The sequence below is a fragment of the Macaca fascicularis genome, chromosome 10 (assembly GCF_037993035.2).
Source record: "Macaca fascicularis isolate 582-1 chromosome 10, T2T-MFA8v1.1".
In the NCBI taxonomy this organism is placed as follows: domain Eukaryota; kingdom Metazoa; phylum Chordata; class Mammalia; order Primates; family Cercopithecidae; genus Macaca; species Macaca fascicularis.
In genome coordinates this window covers 22,563,472-22,582,665 of record NC_088384.1, presented here as the reverse complement: position 1 = coordinate 22,582,665, position 19,194 = coordinate 22,563,472, and the positions used below count along the sequence as shown (strand labels likewise).

The window sequence follows — 19,194 nt, the reverse complement described above, 5'->3', positions numbered from 1 at the left end:
CCCACAAATACTGTGACATTCCTGAGCCCTCCCTATTACAGTAAATGGTATCACTACTCACCTGGTTGCTCAGGCCCTTTTGGTGTGCTGTGTGACCCCTCTGTCTCTCAGACCCTGTATCCAAACGCCCAGCAAATACTTTTGCCACTACCTTCAAAATATATCTGGAATCGGTCCACTTCTCACCACCCCACAGCTGCCAGCCTAGTCCAGGCCATCCTTCTTTCTTGCCCATCCTTCTACGGTAACTACCTACTTTTCTCCTTGCCTAGTTCCTGCCTGTCAACGGGTTTTCCTCCACCCAACAGTTAGACAATTCTATTAAAAGATAAGTCACAAAAATAAATAAATAAAAATAAAGATAAGTCACATTATGTCATTCCCCTGCTCTAAACCCTCCAGTGGCTTCCCCTTACACTTAGAACAGAAGCCAAAATCTCATTTATCTAACCCTCAAGACCTTACATGTCCTGGCCTTGCCTGCCCTTCCCTGCTCATTCTCCTGCTCCAGTCGGATTAGAGGAGCAGCTTTGTAGCTTCCCAAACCTGCCAAGCATATTGCCATTTGCAGAGGCTGTGCATTTGCTGGACCCTCTGCCGGTTACACACCTCCCGCCTCATTCACTGGGTTTGCTTCCTCCCTTCATCCACAACTCTGCTCACTAGGCTTTCCCTGACCCACCCTAAGAGAGAACCCTCACCATTCCATCTTACACCCTCTCCTCTGCTTCATTCCTCCTAATAGCACTTACCACTGTATGACATTCATTTTCATCAGTTTATTATAAACATGTAAGCCCCATGAATACAGGATATTTGTTCGTCTCTGTAGCCCCAGGGCTGTGAACAGTGCCAGGCACATAGTATTGAATAAATATTTGCTGAATTAATTAATGAATAATTTCCTAGACATTAAATCTCTTGCTTTCACTCATTCTCTTTTCACTGAATACATAAATAAACAGTTGGCTCAGTGTGTGTGTGTGTGTTTCATGTTGGTGTAAGCCACTCCTTGCTTATTTAGCCAAAGCTTACATCAGTTTCATAGCAGTAGAAAATAAGGGAGGCTGGGAGCTACATGATAGAACTTATGAACACAAAGAAGGAAACAACAGACACTGGGGTCTACTTGAGGGTGGAGGGAGGGAGGAGGGAAAGCAGCAGGAAAGAGAACTGTTGGGTACCTGGGTGATGAAATAATCTGTACAACAAATCCCTGTGACATGAATTTACCTATGCAACAAACCTTCACATGTACGCCTGAACCCAAAATAAAAGTTAAACAAATTTAACATAATCACGATAGAAAACAGTATGGAAGTTCCTCAAATGATTCAAAATAGAATGACCATATTCCAGCAATCTCAGTTCTAGGTATATAGTCAAAGGAAATAAAATCACTGTTTTGAAGAAAAAAAAAAAATAAGGGAGGTAGGGTCATATTTACCTAATATATACCCTAGTACTCTGATGAAATCAGGATGCACTAGATGACTTTAAATGCAGAGCTTTCAAGTTTGTTTTCCTTGCTTTTCTCCATCATTTATATGTACTGGGCAAGTCTGGTCAAAAAATAACCACAGAATCTGATACATTGCCTCAGTTTCACCAGTGTAACTGAGAATAAGATTGGGTCTGAGAGGAACAGACCCAAGCAAAGAAGCCTGCACTTTCCCGTTTCCACTCTCAGATCCATCTCGTTTCCGTGAGGACTGCCGGGTGCGTGGATTTTATTTATTTATTTATTGAGACTGAGTTTCACTCTTGTTGCCCCGGCTGGAGTGCAATGGTGCGATCTCAGCTCACCACAACCTCCACCTCCCGGGTTCAAGCGATTCTCCTGCCTCAGCCTCCCAAGTAGCTGGGATTACAGGCATGTACCACCACCCCCAGCTAATTTTGTATTTTTAGTAGAGACGGCGTTTCTCCATGTTGGCCAGGCTGATCTCGAACTCCCGACCTCAGGTGATCCACCTGCCTCAGCCTCCCAAAGTGCTGGGATTACAGGCTTGAGCCACTGTGCCCAGCCATGGATTCTTTTTATTACACATTCTGCCATATTCTTTTGTATTACAAACCAAGTCATCTGAGTCTCAGGAACCCCACCTGTCCTGCAGGTTGCTATGTATAGCTAAGACCTTCCATTGATCTATTGAGCTGCATTTCTGGCCCTGGATCACCCTTCACACTTTTTAAAAAAATTTATTTTTATCCTATTTATTTAAGGGGTACAGTGTGATGTTTTGATATGCAAGTTCTGATAGGAGAAAAACATGTATTAACACACAGCAATTAAAATTCTAGCAATTGGTAAAGGTTGGCTGATGTTCTTAGAATCATCTAGTCTAGTGGTTCTCAAACCGGATTACTTAACAGAACCACCTGGACTGCCTTTCAGAAATATAGGTTTCAGGTCCTGCTCTAGCTCTGGGGTTGGGATAGAGCTCTGGTGTGTCTGGTGTGGTACATACCACACACATTGTCTCTCTCTCTCTCTTTCTCTCTCTCTCTCAGATCACATATATTCCTTGTGATAGTAAGTGTTGTGAAGCAAACAAAGGGCAGAAAAATAGGAGTAAAGATGATAAGAAGGGTTTTCTGAGAAGGTGTATTTAGTCTGTGATGGGAAGTATTAGGGGAAGAACATTTTGGGCAGGAAATAGCATAGTGTGTTCACAGAATTAAAAGCAGACCAGGGTGGCTGGAGCACAGCGAATGAGTAAGGGAAGAGCTCTGCTTCAGTGGGGGGAAGGGGCTGAGGCTGCGTCACAGAGGCCTTGCACACACCAAGGAAGAGTCTAAGTTTTGTTTTGAGTGCCATCATTCTCTTAAGAACTATGGAGAATGGATTGTAAGAGAACAAAAGTGGAAGCTGTGAGACCCAAACAGTTCTCTGATGATAAAAGGGACTATACTGGTGGCATCAAAGATGGAGAGGAGAAGGCAGTTTCAGGGTATATGTTTTAGGGAAGTCAACAGGACTTGCTGACGAAAATCGGAAGTGGAGTGAGGGAGAGAATGGGGGAAGCAAGAATGATGCCGAAGAGGTTCCATTAGAGGCAGTATAGGGTATGGTCGAGTGCCCAGTTCCCTTATCTGCAAAATGGGGTACTAAGGTACCTCTCTGGGTTGGTGGCAAGTTGACATTTGTAAAGCACTTAGACAGAGTTTGGCACATGGTAAAACACTGTGTAAATATTAGAAGTGATTTGGATGATGTTTATTCATCCAAGGTCGCACAGCTGGTCAGCAGCAGGTCCAGGACAAGAAGCCAAGGCTTAGTCTCTTGGTTTAGTGCATTTTATGCTACACTGAGCTGCCTCCTTCAATTTATGTCTCCTTTGAACTTATTTATGCAGACTCTTGGTAGAGGGGTTTGGTCCTCATGGTACACGAAGAATTGCACTTATCATAACACATGAGTGTTGTACCAGACGTGATAAATTGCTAGGGTTGGCGGGGCATGGTGGCTCACACCTATAATTCCAGCACTTTGGGAGGCCCAGGTGGGCGGATCACTTGAGGTTGGGAGTTTGAGACCAGCCTGGCCAACATGGTGAAACCCTTTCTCTACTAAAAACACAAAATTAGCTGGGCATGGTGGAGGGTGCCTATAATCCCTGTTACTAGGGAGGCCGAGGCAGGAGAATCGCTTGAACCTGGGAGACAGAGGTTGCAGTGAGCTGAGATTGCGCCACTGCACTCCAGCCTGGGCAACAGAGTGAGACTCTATCTCAAAAAATAAAAATAATAAAAAATAAATTGCTAGGGTTTCCTGCACAGGTGGATGTTCAGATTATTTTGGCTATCCATAAAATGGTGCCATTCCAGACAAAACACAGGGCCTGGATGGTCGGAGGAAGGGGGTGCTGGAAGAGAGATGTTCTGTGTATAGATTGAAGTATTAAAAGAAATATCTTCCAGAATGCATTCATGTTGTTCAGACGCTTAGACTGGAGTAGGCACATGGATGACAACAGGAGATGGTATTAAGAGTCTTTAATACTGGAAGTTATAGGTCAGTGCATGCCAGGAGAAGGAAAGAAATGCAGCTAAGACTGCTAGTGTAACTCCCCCAGATTGTCAGTTTTCTAGTGATATATCTTAAAGAAGTGTTTGAAGTGCTTCTATCTGTCAGTTTCAACTAAGCTAATTTTAAAAAGTTGTTCTTTGTACTGTGCCTGTCTCATGAACCTCTTTGAGTTTAATGCATGCAATATGTGGGTGAAAATCCTATCAGCCTCAGTCCCCATCCCCCAAAGTCTGAGAAGCAGATTTTAGAAACACATTGTTGCACCTGTGAGGATTTGTCATTTTATTAAATTGGGCCTGAGACCATTTTCAATGTGCCTCATCAAAAGAATTTCAGAAAGAGGTGAGAGAAAATGCCAGCCCGGCCCTTCCTCCCTCATGTTGATTGTCTGTTTTGTTGCACCTCTATCTCAAACAGCATGGGGAGGACTGTTCTTCATTACCAGGGAATGTGAGTCATTCCCAGATTTGTGTGATTGGGATTCCAAAGCATTGCTGTATCCGATGGTCTTATTAAATCCAAGTGTCAGTGCAGCTTTTCAGACTGTAGGGGAGAGCTCAGTTACAGCTGGTGACCTGGTTCTAGTTACCACACAGAGACACTGGCTAGAGCAGTGACCCCCTCCGAGTACCCAGAATTCCACATGGATGGCTGTTACCAACTGTTCCCAGATTTGGGGGTTTCCTGGTTCACTTCATGGGCTTCAGTACACTTCAACTCCCTGTTTATGTCCTAGTTGGGATCTGTATACTTTAGGGGAAAATGTTCTAGTGTCTGTAGATAAGCTAGTGCCAAGATTAGCCTAGCTTTTTGAGGGTACCTTGTTTCAGATTTGTTCAGCCCCAGAAGTGTTAACTGCACTGTGTCCAGGATCTAGCAAGACACTATCCATTTCCAACTTGGTCCAAACAAAACAAAACATCAACCAAAGAGGGAGGAAACTATGAATGTTGCCAGAAAATTAGTTTGCTCTGTCTTTTCTTTCTTCTAGAGTGTTTCACAGCCAATGGTGCGGATTATAGGGGAACACAGAACTGGACAGCACTACAAGGCGGGAAGCCATGTCTGTTTTGGAACGAGACTTTCCAGCATCCATACAACACTCTGAAATACCCCAACGGGGAGGGGGGCCTGGGTGAGCACAACTATTGCAGGTAAGATGGGACCACTCAGTACTTTAAAACAATAGATATATATCTGGTCTCTTCTTCCAACCCCTTTCATCCCAGCTCACAACTAGGGAAAGTCTTTTGGCCAACTCAAGAGACTTATCTTGTCAGTTTTTAAAATATTTCTTCCACACCTTACACACACACACACAAATACACACAAATTTACCATTGTTTTCAACATGGGTTGCTTTAATGCTGGCTTTCAAAGCTCTGCTTTTCTGTCTGATCACTTCTTTGTCTCTTTTGAAGGGTTTTCTTAGTTAGCCCTACCACCAGTGGACAATACACAGTTAGCAGAGCAGCCTACGCTACTGAGAATGTTGTGGTCAAACAGCACCATCTGTGACCGAAAACTCCCTCTGCTGCTGAGCAAAGGAAGCTGCCTACATTATTCTACCTCCGGCCAGCCCAGGATAACCTTGCTCTGGGAACAGCTGTATCCAACAGATGTGTGCCATTTACTTCCTTTTAGTAGACTAAGGTGTTAACTTCGCTTTTCACCTCCTGTCTGACTCTAGCAGGGGATCTTAACCTGACATCCATGGTGCTTCAAATGTGTATTCACAATTTCCTGGAGATGATCCATAGCTTTGATCAGCTTCTCAGAGTTATCTGTGATTGAAAACAAATTCAGGATCACTGATATGTAGGGTCCAGAACAAAGATTGTAAGCACTTTTGGTTATACATTTGTGCCGCTTATGCCCAAGATCCTGGTAGTGAGACTCATGGTTCAGCAATGCATTGAATTTAATTATTAGTAGGACAGGTGCAAAGGCAGCCTCTTGAGCCATTGGGATAGGGGAAAATGATTGTTGAACTATACACCGTGTCCCTGGTTCTACATACATTGGAATCTCAACCATGGCACTATTGACGCAGCTGAGCCAACATATATTTTCCTGTATTGTGTGGGCCACACTGTTTACCTTCTGCCATCTGCATACCTTTGCTAACACTCTAGGGCCCTTGTAGTTGTCTCAAAGTCACCAGGCCTTTAGTCTATGGTTTCTTTATCCCTATACCTTTGCCTATCTTGTATCAACTGACCATTCCCTCCTAGTTGCTATTGACTTATTTTGTTTGTTATAAAAGTGTTAAAAGCTTGTTCTTAAAAAAAAAAAAAACTTCTCAAACAGTACAAATATATGTTATTTAAATAGTTCGAGTTCCCCATTTTACCTATTTTCCCTGAAACCCTCCCCACCAAGTCCCAAGTCCCAGAGACAACCAATTTGGGTATTTGCCCCTTCAACATTTTGCTATCTGTTGTCTTTTATTGTTCAAGTTACATGCTCATTAAATAATTCTTTTATATTTTATTTTCCAAGTTATACATGTTAATTTATCTTTTGCATAAATTAAAAAATTAGTCCCACCCCAATTTTTATTACCTTCCCATAGGTTTTCTATTCATAGGAATAGTTGGTTGGGTTGAGAAGAGTGTTTAGGAAGAGAGACAAGTATTTGGTTTTTGTTTTTCCATAGTTACTCATCTTCTTGTTCCACAGTGTCTCTTGGTAGTAGGCTGTTGGTTTATTCCATTGCTCTGTTGCTTCCTATCAAGCAAGTCTTCTCAGAAGAGCTCATGTTTTTAAGTCTGACTTTAAGGTAAATTTTAAGTTTCCAGTGAGGCCTAATTTATGTGAAAAATTTTTCTTTCGTGTGGATTAGCACCCACTTCTACTCACAGGCTCCTAGAAATGTACTGTAAACATCCATTAAGAGAGCAGTGAGAGCCAGGAGGGACCACCTTTCTCCTTAGCCCTGGTCAGCCATCACATCAAACCCTCTCGTTTGATTTGATGGAATGCAGGAGACCTGAACTATTTAATACCAGTTTGTACTTTGGAAAAGGGAGGCTGAAATTGTTGATTATCACATCAAAGAGTCCAGGCCCTTTTGTTTTAGCACTGCAGCAAAGTCAAGGATGAATTTGCTTGTTCTTTATTAAGCTATTCTGATGCTTTTCAATATGGTTTTGACATTGGTAATAAACAGTTTTCTAAGGGCTTTACCAAATAAATACATCAAAGCTGAACACTGAATAAAGGGAGGAAAATGACAGTAAAATACTGTTTAAAGAAGGGCTTTGTACAAGTTTTCCTACTTTGATTTCTCAGCTGACACCCGACACCATGTTTGTTTTGTGTGACTTTTTCAGACCCATCACATTAGAGATGTCTGAGAGTTGGCGAGTGATGGGAATGCACTTTTCTGGGCTCACAGTAACTGGCTTAGAAGGGAAGGCAGAGACTGGGGAAGAGCAGAGTTGGTGCTGGCACCTGCCTTTGGGCACAAGAAACAAAAGGACGCTTTGTACTTTGGGAAAGCTTATCTTCTAGGCTACACGGTAGGCTTAGTCCACTCTGGCCTGATAGGGGTTACTCCCAGCTCCTGTTGCAGGATCTTTATGCCCATTTCCGGCCTAACCGGAGTGTCAGCTTTCCAGTGTTCTGAGTCTAAATAAAAGGGGCTTGGAAAGCAGTGAAGAGAGGCAAGGCTTTTCTGTGTGTCCAGTAGCCCCTGCCATTTTATTTATCTGCTTCAGTAGTGTTGCTTGTTATTGTTATGCCACCTATGAGTTGGAAAAACCTTAAAGCGTATTTACTCCAGGCCATTCTCATTTAGAAATGTGAAATAGATCTTTAAAAATATTATCTCCATATCAGAAGTTGGTACCTCATGACAGGATCACAAGTTCTAGCTGAGACTGACGCAGTTTTCTTCAGTATTCTCTGAGGAGTCAGCATTTTGAGGAAGGAATAGCACCCATTTCTAGCAAATGTGAGCCTGATCCTGGTGAAAGCTTGTCAGTGGAGTCTTTATTTTATTTTTATTTTTATTTTTTAATTTTTGAGACAGAGTTTTGCTCTTGTTGCACCCAGCCCAGTGGAGTCTTTATTAAGTGAGTTCTATTTTACTGTTTAAAAATTACACCACTGGAGTATTCAATATAGAGGAAATAAAATAAAACCAGAAAAGAAAAAAGTCGAAATCACCAATAGTTCCAGTGTCTAGAGACACTTTATAAGAGTTTGGTGTACATTCTTTCCTAAATAAGTCTTTTCAAAACATGGGATTATGTCATCTATTGGGTTTTATAACTGCCTCTTTAAAAACACATCTAAGAAGGCTGGGCATGGTGGCTCACGCCTGTAATCTCAGCACTTTGGAAGGCTGAGATGGGTGGATCACTTGAGGTCAGGAGTTGGAGACCAGACTGGCCAACATGGTGAAACCCCACCTCTACTAAAAACAAAAAAAACAAAAATTAGCCAGGCATGGCGGCGGGCACCTGTAGTCCCAGCTACTTGGGAGGCGTGAGGCAGGAGAATCGCTTGAGCCTGGGAGTTGGAGGTTGCAGTGAACCGAGATCACGCCACTGCACTCCAGCCCGGGTGACAGAGTGAGAGTCCGTCTCAAAAAAAAAAAAAAAAAAAAAAAAAAGCCTCACAAGGCATTGTGAATATATTTGCAAATTAATAAGATTGGTCTCTATATCACATATTCCCTTCTATGGATATACAATTTATTTAACCAGTCCTTTGTTGTTGGATATTTGCTATTTCCACCTGTTTTTTTATATTATAAAAGTGTTTTGTTGAACATCTTTATAGATAAGATTTCCTTAGAATAAATTCCTAAAGAGGAAATTGCCAAGTGGGGGGCTTGCATATTTCTAGGTCCTTTGGCTCTAATTCCCAAATTGCCGCTCTGACCATTTGTGTCAGTTCGCATATTCATCAGCAGCGCTGAGAGCCCCTATGCTCACTCAGCCTTGGAATCTCCACGTTCACATTCAAGGTGCCAGTGCTATTTGGCATGATGTGTGCAGTGGCCATTTGTCCTAGTTATACTACAGTGAATTTGCCTAAACATATATTACCTTTGCTCACTTCCCCCCAAACTCTGAAGTATCTGTCAGAGCAGATATATTTGTTCTTGTAATATTACCATTTTTTCCCTTTTGATGAGAGACAGCACTGAGATACAGACCAACTATTAGAGAGAATACAGAAGCTAAAGCATTTCCTTTTCTGTAAAACTGAAAAGCAATGAACCAGCTGAATTAAAACATCAGGAGTCGGCCGGGCGCGGTGGCTCAAGCCTGTAATCCCAGCACTTTGGGAGGCCGAGACGGGCGGATCACGAGGTCAGGAGATCGAGACCATCCTGGCTAACCCGGTGAAACTCCGTCTCTACTAAAACATACAAAAAAAAAACTAGCCGGGCGAGGTGGCGGGTGCCTGTAGTCCCAGCTACTCGGGAGGCTGAGGCAGGAGAATGGCGTGAACCCAGGAGGCGGAGCTTGCAGTGAGCTGAGATCCGGCCACTGCACTCCAGCCTGGGCGACAGAGCGAGATTCCGTCTCAAAAAAAAAAACAAAAAAACAAAAAAACAAAAAGCATCAGGAGTCATCAGTTTTGTCCTTTTCCCCAACAGAAACCCAGATGGAGACGTGAGCCCCTGGTGCTATGTGGCAGAGCACGAGGATGGTGTCTACTGGAAGTACTGTGAGATACCTGCTTGCCAGAGTAAGACTGTAATACCCAATGTGATGGTTTACAGGACTGTGAACACTAAGAGTGCGGAGAGGGAGGCCCGTGCCAGAGTCAGGTAGTTAGGCTGGTGGATTTCATGGAGCATGTGAAAGGAGAAGCCCTCCTGGGCTGAGGATTTTCACTTCTCTTGTTGAGGCTTTTCAGGAATAGGAATGCTGATTTCCTTGGCACCTCATTCTAAAGGTATTCCCTTGATGGGTAAGCCCCATGAGAATTCCTACTTTTGGTCAATTTCTGATTCTTTCAGGGATAGAGAGGGCAACCGCTCAGAAGCAGGCTAGGGGAAAAAGTATTTTGTACTTTTTGGAATGAACATCTTTATACATAGTGAAACTCAGTGATGGCACTACTTATTATTTGGATTTGAATAGGTCCCCAGAAGTGATATTTGGTAAATACCTTGTTAAATACCATACAAAGCTGATGTGGTAGTTCTTTTACCCACATTAGCCTAACATGTTCTACTGTTTATAACTCACAACCCAGTTTCTTCAGCCTTTTACTAAAATGCCTGTTTTCTAACTGTTTCATTCATTTATTCCCTGGTTTTGTTTTGTTTTGTTTTGTTTTTTTGAGACAGAGTCTTGCTGTGTCTCCAGGCTGGAGTGCTGTGGTGCGATCTCAGCTCACTGCAACCTCCGCCTCCTGGGTTCAAGTGATTCTCCTGCCTCAGCTTCCTCAGTAGCTGGAACTACAGGCATGTGCCATCATGCCCAGATAATTTTTGTATTTTAGTAGAGATGGGGTTTCACCATGTTGGCCAGGATGGTCTCCATCCCCTGACCTCATGATCCAAAGTGCTGGGATTACAGGTGTGAGCCACCGCACCCGGCACCTGTATTCACTGTTTATTATATGCAAACTACAAAGACAATAGGATACGCTGACCTTCGGGAGTGTATGGTGTAGGAGGAATCTTAAAAAGATACAGTCATGCACCACACAAAACAGACCACATATACAATGGTGGTCCCATATGGAGTATTTAAACTGATTGTTCAGTCAGTTACAGATCACACTTCTTTTTCTACTCTTCTTTCTTCCTTCTTTCTTCCCTTCTCACTACTGCACTTGACTAATCTTTTTTTTTTTTTTTTTTTTTTGACACAGAGTCTCACTCTGTCGCCCAGGCTGGAGTGCAGTGGTGCCATCTCAGCTCACTGCAATCTCCACCTCTTGGGTTCAAGTGATTCTCCTGCCTCAGCCTCCCAAGTAGCTGGGATTACAGGCATGTGCCACCATGCCTGGCTAATTTTGTATTTTTAGTAGGGACGGAGTTTCTCCATGTGGTCAGGCTGGTCTTGAACTCCTGACCTCAGGTGATCCGCCCGCCTTGGCCTCCCAAAGTGCTGCGATTACAGGCATGGACTAGTCTTTATATATGTGTATAAAGATTATAATGGAGCTGAAAAATTTCTGTTGCCTACTGATGTTATAGTGCAACACGTTACTCATGTGTTTGTGGTGATGCTGGTACAAATAAACCCACTGTACTTCCAGTCACACAGAAGTATAACATATACAATTATATATAGTACATACTTGATAATGATAGTAAACAACTATGTTACTGGTTTATGTATTTACCATACTATATTTTTACTATTATTTTAGAGTATATTTCTTCTACTTATTAAAAGTAGTTAACTGTGAAACAGCCTCAGGCAGGTCCTTCAGGAGGTATTCCAGAAGAAGGCATTGTTTTCACAGGAGATGACAGCTCCATGTGTGTTATTGTCCCCTTCCAGTGGGACAAAATGTGGAGGTGGAAGACAGTGATACTGATGATCCTGACTTTGTGTGGCCTAGGTTATTGTGTGTGTTTGTGTCTTAGTTTTTAACAAAAAAGTTTAAAAAGTAAACGAAAGTAAAACATTTTAAAAATATAATAAAAAAAACTTATAGAAGAAGGATATAAAGGCTGGGCATGTTGGCTCACACCTGTAATCCCAGCACTTTGGGAGGCTGAAGCGGGCAGATCACTTGAAGCCAGGAGTTCCAGACCAGCTTGGCCAACATAGTAAAACCCCATCTCTACTAAAAACACAAAAATTAGCCAGGTTTGTTGGCATGCACCTGTAATCCCAGGTACTTGGGAGGCTGAGCAACAAGAATCACTTGAACCTGGGAGGCAAAGATTGCATTGAGCCGAGATCATGCCACTGCACTCCAGTCTGGCCAACACAAGAGTCTGTTTCCAAAAAAAAAAAAAAAAAGAAAAAGAAGGATATAAAGAAAGGAAGAAAATATTTTTGTACAGCTATACAATGTGTGTTGTAAGCTAAGTGTTATTATGAAATACTCAAAATGCTAAAGTAATTAAAAAGTTTATAAAGTAAAAAAGTTACAGTAGCTAAGGTTAATTTATTATTCAAGAAAAATAGTTTTTAATGAATTTAGTGTAGCCTAAATGTTCAGTGTTTATAAAGTCTACAGTAATGTACAGTAATGTCCTAGGCCTTCACATTCACTCACCACTCACTCACTGACTCACCCAGAGCAACTTGCAGTCTTGCAGGCTCCATTCATGGCAAGTGCCATGATACAGGTAAACGAATTTTTATCTCGTATACAGTATTTTTACTGTACCTTTTCTATGTTTAGATATGCTTAGATACATAAGTACTTACCATTATGTTACAGTTGCCTACGGTATTCAGTACAGTAACATGCTGCTCAGATTTGTAGCCTAGGAGTGACAGGCTATCCCATTATAGACTAGGTGTGTAGTAGGCTATCCCATCTCAGTTTGTGCAAGTGTACTCTATTATGGTCACACAACAACAAAATTATATGACCACGCAGTTCTCAGAACGAATCCTTGCCTAAGAGATACATGACTGTACTTTTAAACAAGGTAGAGAAAATACTGTGTGTAGAAAGCTCTTGCAGAAGGTTTGAACCACAGAAACTAAAGGAAGATCTGGTTCTATAAGGAGTCTATTAATGTAGTATATATAATGTATTTTAAAATATGCCAAAAGAGCTCAGTGCCTAGAGCTGAAGAAAAAGACAGTGCGTTCATAACATTCTATCTGGGTTATTTTTTTTCTTATTATTTAAACCTACCCTCTGCCTTGCCATCTTTCTCACCTCTCAGGTCAGGAGGCTTGTATATGGGACCCGGGAACCCTTTCACTAGTACCTGGAATAACAGCTGAATTCTGAGGCCTTCAGGGGGAAAGGCGGCCCCCTACCAGTGCTGCAGACATAGTGCTCACCTTTTGTAATTTAAACGCCCAGATGTCAACACTGCCTGGCAGTTCAGGCTTAGCTTCACTATCCTTCCAACCTGAGTGTGCCTTCTTCCAGTCCCCAAATTGAGAAAACAGTAAAGACCAGAAGAATGGGCTTTTGCTCAGTCTGCTTAATCAAATTTTTAAAATGAAAAACATCTCATTTGCCTCTAGTTATGTAAAGAAGAAAGAGGCAGAGGGAGAGGAAAGCAGATTTTCCTCGGTCCATTTGTTCAACACAAAGATAGTCTTTTAGTACCAGCCTGTGTCATTCTCTTGGGAGTGGTAAAGAGGGGGTTTCAATCTGGGCACTTTTATTTGGAAAGATAATCTTCGACTTGTATTTCTAAAATATAATCTGGGCCAATAGGAGCTGATTCATGTGGTCATTGAAACCAGGTTCCAGAAGAGATAATTATAACAAAATGCTATAAACCACTTAGTATGCGTCTAATTTGTAATATTTACCAGATATGCTTTACTGTTCCAAAAAAGGAAAATTAAATATTATTTCAATTTTTCTGTGGCCCCTTGATAACCCTCTAAAATCTCTAAAGCTAGCCTTGAGTTGGTCTGGGCAGAGATTTGTAGAAGTTGGGAATGAGAGCTTTATAGTACCTGGTTTCTGGGGATAGAGGGTGGGTGGTGTCTGGCTTTGGTTCTTTGGAAAACCCTTCAGTTTACCCTGTGGGGACCAGGGCTCCCCATCAGGCTGGACCTCAGACACAGAGTCTGGCAGCATATTGTGCTTCCAGTGTGTCTGATTAACATAGTTGAGCAAAATCTCTTGTGTAGTTTGTAGCAAGAGACGTTGGTAATTGCCTGGCGGATTTAACAGAGATACAACCTGCCTATTTTAGGCCACTTTTGCCCTATTTCTGGATGTGGAGTCACAATTTTCATGAATAATACTAAACCTCTGCATGAAGCCTGCTATTCATGATTAGCATTGAACTTGTCATACAGAAAAAGCCCTGTGACATGATCAGATTCCTGGAAAGTTCATATCTGAATATAACAGACCCAGCAGGAGCCAGGGAGAATGAATATTTAGGGACAAAGCAGAATCTGGCTGAATGGTGGGCCATTGTGTGGAAACCAGATCTCTGCCCCTTGGTGTGTTATGTGTAGAGCTACAACAAGCAGGAGGCAGACCTGAAGTACGACTCAAATGGGAGCAGAGGGAAATCTGAACTGCTCTTGACCTGCAGAGCACGGAACAGAACTTACCGTTAAAAGAACAACTCAGAGGTAATTGGATTTGCCCCTGAAACTGCTTCTGCCAGTATGTTTCTCAGAAACCCTAAGTTCTCATTGCAGCCAGGAGAAATTCAGACTTCAAAAGCAAATTCCAGTGCCATCAGGTTTAACATGTCTCTAGATCCCACACTTTAGATCTCTAAGGCCTATTGGTTTGACTATTGAGAGCTGTCTTGTTTGCTGAAAAACATTCCCCCAATTTCTGCAAATCCAGCCATAAAAATTCATCTTTGAATTAGGGACATTTGAATACAGACGAGTATTAGATCATATTAAGGAATTACTGTCAATTTTATTAGCTACGATAATGGCATGGTGGTTAAGTCCTTTAAAATTACAGATACTGAAATATTTGTGGTTGAAATGACATATTTGGGATTTGTTTTAAAACAATCCAGCCCCCCAAAGAGTGACTAGGTGGGGGTGAGGGAAATAGATGAAACAAGAATGGTTTTAAAAAAAGTGGATATTCGTCGATGCTGGGTGATGGGTTCATTATTCTTTCCCACTTTTGTGTATATTTGAAACTTTGCATAATAAAAAGATAAAATTTAAAATTATTTTATGATATTTTAAAGAGTACATAAACACAGCATCCTGAGTATCTAGATTCAAATATGTAACATGATTAACCTAAATTGTAGTACTTTTTTTTTTTTTTTTTGAGACAGAGTCTTGCCGTGTCACACAGGTTGGAGAGAAGTGGTGAAATCTTGGCTCATTGCAGCGTCTACCTCTTAGGCTCTAGCGGTCGTCCCACCTCAGCCTCCTGAGTAGCTAGGCCTACAGGCACATGCCATCACAGCTGGATAATTTGTGTATTTTTTGTAGAGACAGGGTTTTGCCACGTTCCCCTAGCCGGTCTCGTACTCCCGGGCTCAGCAATCCTCCTGCCTTGGCCTCCCAAATTGCTGGGATTACAGGAATGAGCCACCGCGCCCAGCCAATTGTAATACTTTTACACATAGCCCACAAGTATCTGACATCATTGTTAAAGTTAGTTATTAAAGTTTTAGTTATTAAACTTGTTAAAACTATTAGTTATTTAAAGTTATTAAAACTATTAATTATTGAGGTTAAAGTTAGTAAATAAAGTTTAAAAATCACAAGAACTTGGCTGGGTGCAGTGGCTCACGCCTGTAATCCCAGCACTTTGGGAGGTCAAGGTGGGCAGATCACCTGAGGTCAGGAGTTCAAAACCAGCCTGGCCAACATGGCGAAACCCCATCTCCACTAAAGATACAAAAGTAAACCGGGCGTGGTGGTGCACATCTGTAGTCCCAGCTACTCGGGAGGCTGAGGCAGGAGAATCACTTGAACCTAGGAGGCAGCGGTTGCAGTGAGCTGAGATGGTGCCATTGCACTACAGCCTGGGTGACAGAGCGAGACTCCATCTCAAAAAATAAATAAAATCACAAGAGCTTTAGACATATTTTGAAGTTATTAGTTGTGTCAAATGACATTTCTTAAGCTCTGACCATCTGTCAGACCTTGTACAAAATGGGGTCACAAGGATAGTGTGTTCTGCAGCCTGTGGGGAATCCTCAGTCTGAGACCGAAGACAGACACATGAACAGATAAGCATATGCAAAATACTCTATAATAAGTGAGGTGAGCAAAAGTTGGGAGCACCTAGGAGGGCCATCTGTTTGGCATGGTAGGGAGGCAGGTGCTACTGTCTGTTGAAGAGGGCTTCTGGAAAGAGTGGGGTCTTAGTTTAGGTCTTCTCTACTTTAAAGTACATCCAGTCACCTGGGATCTTATTAAAATACAGATTTTTTTTTTTTTTTTTTTTTTTTTTTTTTTTTGAGACGGAGTCTGGCTCTGTCTCCCAGGCTGTAGTGCAGTGGCGCAATCTTGGCTCACTGCAAGCTCCACCTCCCGGGTTCATGCCATAAAATACAGATTCTTATCAGTAGGTCTAGAACAGGCCTGTTACATTTCTAACAAGGTTCTGGGATGCCAGAGCTGCAGGACTCACTTTAAGGAGCAAGGTTCTAGATGTTAGGGCTGGATGGGGTGGGGGTAGTGAGGGCATTGGAGGCAAAGGGAACAGTTTGCGCCTATGCATGTGCGTGTGCGTGCACACATACACACACATACACACACACGTGCACTGATGAATTCCAAGCAAGTTGGTGTTGCTGAAACATAAATTTTAAGATGAAGAGGGCAGGAGATGAGGTCTGAGAAGCAGACAGGGCTAGATGATGTCAGGTCTTATGGTCTGGGCATGAAGCCTGGACCTGATCCAGGAAGATGGTGATGAAGCTGAGGTGAGGGCTGAGTGTCTGAAGGAGACATTTCTCCATAGTTCCTTAAACCTCTGTATTAGGGATTTGGGTCAAGATTTCCCACTTTTAACCTATGATAAGTTATTTAGTGATTGTATCATTCGCACAGATCAGCCCTAAGAGGATGCCAGCAGTCGCACCTCTGCAATACATGTGGAACCTTAGGTCCATCTCAGCTGGTGACCTCACCAGCTCAGCTTTCTTTTAACTAACTAATACCTGGACTTGTTAAAAATAGATTTAAAGTAGATTTCAGATGTTAGTGTTTGCCTTACAAAAGTCAGCCCAAAAAATAGGATGTGAAAGCTTCCTATTATCCCTGATAAGAGTTTTTAAAACTGTGTTAGAGTTTGAGTAAAAAGCCAAGGGCGCTGCGGCAGTGGTGGTCAAGGCAGTTTCTCAATTATAGAAAATGTTTTGTTTCTGTCAGCACTTTCTGTGTTTTAATGTCAGCACTGCTTTCTAGTATGTTTCAGCTATTGCTGAGTGCCTACTATGTACAAAAAGCACTTATATTCATTCACATTATCTCTTTTTTTTTTTTTTTTTTTTTTTTTTTTTTGAGACAGAGTCTCGCTGTGTCACCCAGGCTGGAGTGCAGTGGTGTGATCTCGGCTCACTGCAAGCTCCACCTCCCGGGTTCACACCATTCTCCTGCCTCAGCCTCCCGAGTAGCTGGGACTCCAGGCGCCCGCCACCACGCCCAGCTAATTTTTGTGTGTGTTTTTTAATAGAGATGGGGTTTCGCCTTGTTAGCCAAGATGGTCTCAATCTCCTGACCTCGTGATCCGACTGCCTCGGCCTCCCAACACATTATCTTGTTTAACCTTTTCAACAATCCCATGAAGCAGATGGCATGTCTACTCTCCCGCCTCCATTTCTCAGATAAGAAAACTGAGCCTAGATAGTTAAGTGATTTGATGAGGATTACAGTCTGAGTCAAACAGGATTTTTGACTAGGATTCCTGATAGCAAGACCAGTGCCTTTTCCTTCTAGCACTTGAGAATAGTCCTATTTCCTTTATTTCCTTGAAAACAGGGGCTCTGGGATGGATTTGGGCTACTGTTGAGGTCATTCTTCAGAATTTTCTTTGTGAATTGTTTGGAAATTAAAGTTTGAAATTCTGATACTATGGTGAATTATTAAGATTGCTTTTGTGACATTGTGGAAACCAAAGGATTAACTCAGTGGCGACAGAGGGTCTGCAGTTCATGCTGTTAGCTCTAAGTCATTTTCTTTTCTTCTTTGGCTTTGGGAAATCCCAAGCCCCAGGAGTAAAGCAGGCTGAGATGGGATCCAGGAAGCATTTGCTGCCCAGCAGAGCCACTCTGCAGTATGCTGGGCTATCTCTGTGGGTGTTCCCAGACCAGCTGTTCTCAGCTAGGAAAGGGCTCCCCTGGGGTTGGACCTACTGCACAAAACAGTTCATCAGCAGCTTTGTGTGGGCCGTAGGTTATCCCCCAGTACCATGTCTTCACTGCTGTGGGCTGAAGTTCACCTCCTCTAAAATGACGCATCCCTGTGTACCATTTATACTTTTTTTTTTTAAGACGGAGTCTCGCTCTGCCGCCCCGGCTAGGGTGCAGTGGCACCATCTCGGCTCACTGCAAACTCCGCCTCTCGGGTTCGCGCTATTCTCCTGCCTCAGCCTCCCAAGTAGCTGGGACTACAGGCGCCCGCCACCACGCCCGGCTAATTTTTTTGGTATTTTTTAAGTAGAGACGGGGTTTCACCATGTTAGCCAGGATGGTCTTGATCTCCTGACCTCGTGATCTGCCTGCCTCGGCCTCCCAAAGTGCTGGGATTACAGGCGTAAGCCACCGCACCCGGCCTACTTTTTTTTTTTTTTTTTTTGAAACAGAGTTTTGCTCTCGCTGCCGAGGCTGGAGTGCAGTGGCGTGATCTCAGCTCACTGCAACCTCTGCCTTCTGGTTTCAAGAGATTCTCCTGCCTCAGCCTCCCAAGTAGCTGGGATTACAGGCGTCCACCACTACACCCAGCTAATTTTTGTATTTTTAGTAGAGACGGGGGTTCATCATGTTTTCCTGGCTGGTCTTGAACTTCTGACCTTGTGATTCGCCCGCCTCAGCTTCCCAAAGTGCTGGGATTACAGGCAGGAGCCACCACACTTGGCTGTGTACCAGCTTTACAGCTAAAATGAAAATTCCAACTTTTGTTGATAGCCAAAGCAATATTGAAATGAATATTAATAGGCCAGGTGAGGTGGCTCATGCTTATAATCACAGCACTTTGGGAGACTAAGGTGGGAGAATCGCTAGAGCCAAGGAGTTCAAGACTAGCCTGGGCAACATAGGGAGACCCTATCTTTACAGAAAACTTAAAAATTCACCAGGTGTTGTAGCATGTGCCTATGATCCCAGCTACTCAGGAGGATCGCTTGAGCTCAGGAGGTGGAGGCTGAGCTCGTGTCACAGGCACCCTTGTTTTACTTGATTGTACTTATATTTGTGGGGGAGTGCTGATGGAATTTATGGAAGCTTTACCTCTTCAAGCCTTTCCCTGGTAACCACTAAAAAGAGCCATGTATTTCAACAATCTTCCCCACACCTAGCACAGTGGAGAGTGTATTAATGCTTGCTAAGTATTCTTTCTTGGCTGGGTATGGTGGCTCAT

General features: G+C 42.8%; 1 protein-coding gene across 9 annotated transcripts in view; it reads left to right on the top strand.

Moving 5' to 3' along the window:
• KREMEN1 (kringle containing transmembrane protein 1) overlaps positions 1 to 19,194 on the top strand; it is an 82,812-nt gene that overhangs the window by 17,106 nt on the left and 46,512 nt on the right. For 7 of the 9 annotated variants that reach the window (XM_015457333.4, XM_065522314.2, XM_074004100.1 and 4 more), the window contains exons 2-3: positions 5,025 to 5,187; positions 9,651 to 9,742. In XM_015457333.4, the coding sequence (XP_015312819.3) occupies positions 5,025 to 5,187; positions 9,651 to 9,742 (255 nt within the window). Of the gene's footprint in view, positions 1 to 5,024; positions 5,188 to 9,650; positions 9,743 to 14,136; positions 14,257 to 19,194 lie in introns of all 9 variants that reach the window. The other 2 variants (XM_074004102.1, XM_074004103.1) reach the window with 1 other exon arrangement.